This window comes from Austrofundulus limnaeus, unplaced genomic scaffold (assembly GCF_001266775.1).
Source record: "Austrofundulus limnaeus strain Quisiro unplaced genomic scaffold, Austrofundulus_limnaeus-1.0 Scaffold139, whole genome shotgun sequence".
Lineage (NCBI taxonomy): Eukaryota > Metazoa > Chordata > Actinopteri > Cyprinodontiformes > Rivulidae > Austrofundulus > Austrofundulus limnaeus.
In genome coordinates, this window is record NW_013952541.1 from 597795 (window position 1) to 602702 (window position 4908).

The 4908-nt window shown below is 34.4% G+C and overlaps 1 protein-coding gene and 1 long non-coding RNA gene across 2 annotated transcripts in view; one reads left to right on the forward strand and one right to left on the reverse strand.

Annotated features, from left to right (window-relative positions):
* Positions 1 to 1678: 1678 nt before the first annotated feature.
* LOC106522905 (uncharacterized) lies at positions 1679 to 4039 on the forward strand. The gene is made up of 2 exons (XR_001310834.1): positions 1679 to 1722; positions 3923 to 4039. It is a non-coding gene; the product is annotated as an uncharacterized LOC106522905 (long non-coding RNA).
* LOC106522902 (ABC transporter F family member 4) overlaps positions 2677 to 4908 on the reverse strand; it is a gene marked incomplete in the record, with an annotated part of 15034 nt that continues 12802 nt past the window's right edge. The window contains 6 exon segments of the mRNA XM_014016139.1: positions 2677 to 3128; positions 3754 to 3791; positions 3918 to 3979; positions 4054 to 4253; positions 4321 to 4465; positions 4538 to 4732. Coding sequence (XP_013871593.1) covers positions 3113 to 3128; positions 3754 to 3791; positions 3918 to 3979; positions 4054 to 4253; positions 4321 to 4465; positions 4538 to 4732 — 656 coding nt within the window.

Consider the following 4908-nt stretch of genomic DNA (forward strand, 5'->3'; position numbering starts at 1 on the left):
AGCAAAGTGTTAGCTAAAAGTAGCTAAATCTTGGCTGAAAATGGGAAAACACTGGCTAATGACAGCTAAAAGTAGCTAAATTTTGGCTGAAAATATCAAATTGCCAGCTAAAATGTCAAAATACTGGTTATTGTTGATAAATGACTAGGTTCAAGTAACAAAATGCTAAAATAGCAAAACATTGGCTGATAGCAAATGCTAAGAATAGCAAAGTGTTAGCTAAAAGTAGCTAAATCTTGGCTGAAAATGGGAAAACACTGGCTAATGACAGCTAAAAGTAGCTAAATTTTGGCTGAAAATATCAAATTGCCAGCTAAAATGTCAAAATACTGGTTATTGTTGATAAATGACTAGGTTCAAGTAGCAAATCACTAGCTAAAATTAGCTAAATGTTAGCTACGGTAACCTCATGCTAGCTGGCTGAAAGTAGCAAGATGACGGCTGATTGTAGCAAAATGGTAGCTTAAATTAGACAAATTCTGGTTAATGGTGATAAAAGACTGGCTACAAGTAGCAGAATGCTGGCTGAAAGCAGCAAGCTGTCGGCTGAAATTAGTAAAACGCTAACTAAAAGTAACTAAATGTTAGCTAAAAGTAGAAATCTGATGGTTGAAAATAGCAAAATACAGCTAAAATTACAAAAATTCTGGCTAAAATAACAACAAACTTTGGCTAAAAGTGACAATGTTAGGTAAAAGTAGCAAAACAAAAATGTTTTATTGATATATTTTGTTGTTTGATTTGAGCTTGTTTAGTTTGTTAGCCCTCAGAGAGTCTGTAGGGGATGACTCTCACCTACCACTGCCCCAGAACTGACTTCAATTTCTGCTTCATTTCAACCCTTTTTGCTTTTTTAACCTTCGATAAAAACCATCCAGTGGTTCATTAGATATTTTGCTAACAGACACATCAAAAACATTATTACTTTCCTTTMCTTGGCGTGTGACAACATCTTCATGAAAACATAGTTTATGTTCTGATTTTGGGACTCGGTGAGGTAAAGTTTTGTCTCTGTGAGGCGTTCAGGTGAAGCATCTTTTCTCAGGAAACTGGAGGACTTAAAATGTTCAGATATTCTGATCCGGTCTGAACGAGTCCAGCAGTGTTTTTGTCTGCAGAGACAAAGACCAGCAGGTAAAAACAGGAAGGAGTCGAGGGACAAACAAACAAACAAACAARCAAACAATCCCTGAGACAAACCAGAGCCAACTCTGAGCTAACACTGCCCCCTGCTGGCAGCTCTGAGAACTGCTGGAAGGATTATTTTTTATCTTCAGATGAGAAATGAGATATTTAATCAAACCTTAAACATAACCTGATCTCTGTCTTTTAGTGCTCAGAGTCTGTACTGTAAAAACTCTCCGCTACTACCACACCTACTTTTAGCTGTTGTTGTGTTTACAGGTGGAGGATTTGACCATAAAGTGAAAAGAAACTGGGATTGTTTCCATAAAGTTTTATTAAATTCATTCAGTGTTTTTTTAGTGGATATTTTGCAAACAGACACAGAGGTAAATACAAAATGTTTAAGGTAAAAGATATATCTAAGATTCTCCCACAATCCTTCACTTCATGAAATATCTTCATTTATTTTGTTGAGCTTCAAATGTGCTTGATTAAAAAAAACGTTGACCTGTTTCTGTTTTTGTTTGTTTTTTCAGGTAAAAGATGCGGAAAATAAAAAGTTGAAGATGTTTCTGCAGGAAAATACTTTTTAAAAGGGTAAGAAAAGTTTGTGATCCTGTTAAATAAGTTGCATTTATTTAATTATTTCTTGTTAAATAGTGATCAGCTGGTGACTGATCGCTGACATGAGCTGCTGTTGTCAGTCGGGAGGTTTTTGTTTGGATTTAAAAAGAAATTAACAGAAAGTGACTTATTTTCTGATCAAAACTTGTCATTTTTTAAATTTATTTTCTAAAACATCAAAATAGTCCAGTTTGTATTTATATTAAAATAAATGTTAGATTGCACAAATCTAGGATTTTAAACAGTTTATTTACTTGATGGACATAAATTAACTCAAATATTAGAGAATAATGTGCTCACAGATCAGAACTGATGATTTAGCTGATTATAATATTTTATGTATGAAGCACACTGAAACACATTTACCTTCAAACATAGAGATGAACTTTGCGAAGAGAGAAAGCTGTTATAATCTAAAGGGATTATAATCTAAAGGGAACAGAGATGTTCATGAAACCTAAATTTAGRACCTGTTTRAAAGAACGGTGCAGCTCAATCCAAGGAGTCAGATTGTGGAATAATCTGGAAAATGAAAAAGGGCCACATCAATGTATGTGTTTAAGAGAATGATAAAGACTAGATAGTTAAAAAATATGAAATGGTTTAATATTTAACCTTTCAATTTGTTGTTCTACAAAGATTCGATGTTTTGTTTTAACTGAAGATTATTATAGTTTGAATTTATACTTGAGAAAAAAAGGGGCAAATAAGATTTTTTTTCTTCTCTCTGCTGCTTTTCATTTCTTTTTATTTCTATTTATTTTTTTTATTGTACATATAAAAAACAAAAATCAAAATGAAATAAATTGGACAGTTTTCAGGCTTGTGTTTACTTTTCTCTAAAAGCAGAAGTGGATTTGGGAAAAACAGCTGTTTGAAATAAGTACACATGTATGTATTTGTACACAGGAAAATAAAGAGTCAGGCTTGAAGAAAGGTTTTATTAATAAAGTTTGAAACAAACTTTTTTTCTCTGAATTTCAAGAACATTAAAGAACAGTGTTTAAATTTCTACAACTGTTAAAGATTTTAATCTAAATCTTTGTGAAACAAAAAGAAAAACTCAAACATATAAATCTAACCAAAAAAAACACAGAAACAAGTAGAAATCTCTTGAATCCAAACCTCCTCATGCAGTAACTGTAGGATGAAGTTTGTCAGGGTTAAAACTTTGTTTTAGTCATTAAAGTGTCCACAGCAGAAAGATTTGTTCCCAAAGCAGCTGAAACATTAAATTTTTCACCGTTTGCTCCTGTAACTTTCAGGACTTTGATATTTTTTAACTAATCAATGAAACTTATTGTTTCATTTACAGAAAACTAACAGCTTCACACAGGAACAGAAAACACTAACATTTTTATTTTCAGGTCCAAAACGCCCTGCAAGACAGAAAAAAAGACTTTAATATAATATATATTACAGTCAAAGGGATCCACGATTAGTTGTAACATTAAACTTTATTTGATAAACATTTATTTTAACAGCCTGCAACTGAAAATATGGATGGAGGACAACAGAGCTGCTGCATGGAACAAGAACCTCAGCTTAGCCTGTTAGCTTTAGCATTAGCCCTGACGCTATATGTATTAGCTCGGCGCTAGCGCAACAAACTAACAAGCTAAACTGAGGTCCTCCAGTATTTTTACAGTCTTTATTTTACAGTTAAAATAAATGTTCATCAAATAAAGTCTGATGTTACAACTAATTGTGGATCCCTTTAATAATGTTTTCAMCGTAAACAAGCTGTAATTCTAAGATTACATCAAATAATCTCCAGGAGGAAATGAGTAAATAAATCATTTAAACCGTTTTAGTGCGACTAAAGTCTTAATCCAGGATTAAAAAACAACTTTAGTTCATTTTAATCTACAGTTTRTTCAAACTGCTGCTGTAAATGTTTAATATGAACTCATTTTTTAAGCCTGGATGAACTTCCTGTTGGACAGAACATCTGTGACCTCACTTCCTGTTTTAATATCCAGACGTTTTACTTTGAAAACCAACCTGTTTAACTTGTTTTTGGAGGATTTCTTCTTCTTTTTCTGCAAACAAGAATTTTCAGATTAGAAGCTAACGTTGAAACAATACGTTTAGCAGCATAAATGTTTTATTAATGCTGAGGATAAAAACTTTTATTTATAACTTTTGAATCTTGTTTTGTTTCTCACCACAGGAGGAGTTTGCTCCTCTTCCTCAGGCTCTGCCTCTTCCTGTTTCGCCCTCTTCTTCTCTGTGGACATGTTGGGATTTTATTTTTGTAAATAAATGAAAATAAAAATGAGGAAGAGGAGGAGGAGGTCTCACTGTGTCTCTTTGCTGGCAGCTCGGTCACAGGAACCAGACTTGAATCTTCTTCCATCTTTTCTTTCCTCTTCTTCTTCTTCTTCTCTCCGTTTGAAAACATCTCTGCTTCTTCTGTGGGCTCCTCAGCCTTCATCGCRCTCCTCCTCTTCCTCTTCTTCTTCTCTTTCTGTAAAGACTCGTTTTCTTCTTTCAGCTGCAGCCTGAAAACAAAACATGAACTCAGCTCTAGTTTTTGTTCTTTAAAGATTTTGTTTTTTAAAAACGGACTTGTTTCTTCCCGTGACGACGACGTGTCCTGGAGACCATCTGATGCTCTTCATCTTCATCATCGTCACTTTAGTTTGAAACTTTTGTCTCTTCTTCCAGCTCGGTTTGTTCCTGCAACGTTTTTTAGTTTTGGTTGAATTTTCCTCTGAGGAGCAGAAAACATGAAGTTATTTATTAAAAAATAACAGTTTAATTAAATAAACAAACTTTTCCTCACCGACTCTGTCGCCTCCTGCTGGCTCCTCTTCCTCCTGCGGCTCTGACGGGGCGACTGCAGCCTCCTGCTCTTCTCTCGCTCTCTTTCTTTTCTTCTTTTTCTTCTTCTCTCCATTTAAAACCGTCTCGACTTCTGTCGGCTCCTGGTTCTGCTCCTCAGCCTTCATCACGCTCTGTGTTTTGGTTGAATTTTCCTCTGAGGAGCAGAAAACATTAAATTATTTATAAAAACATTTCTTTAAATGAACTCTTCCTCACCAAGGAGGTTCTATAAAACTGGAGCTCAGAAACCAGGTGAGCGTGTGATGAAGCTAACAGCTAACGCTAAACAGTCAAAAGTCTGGATTTATCATTACTGTACATGTTGACAAC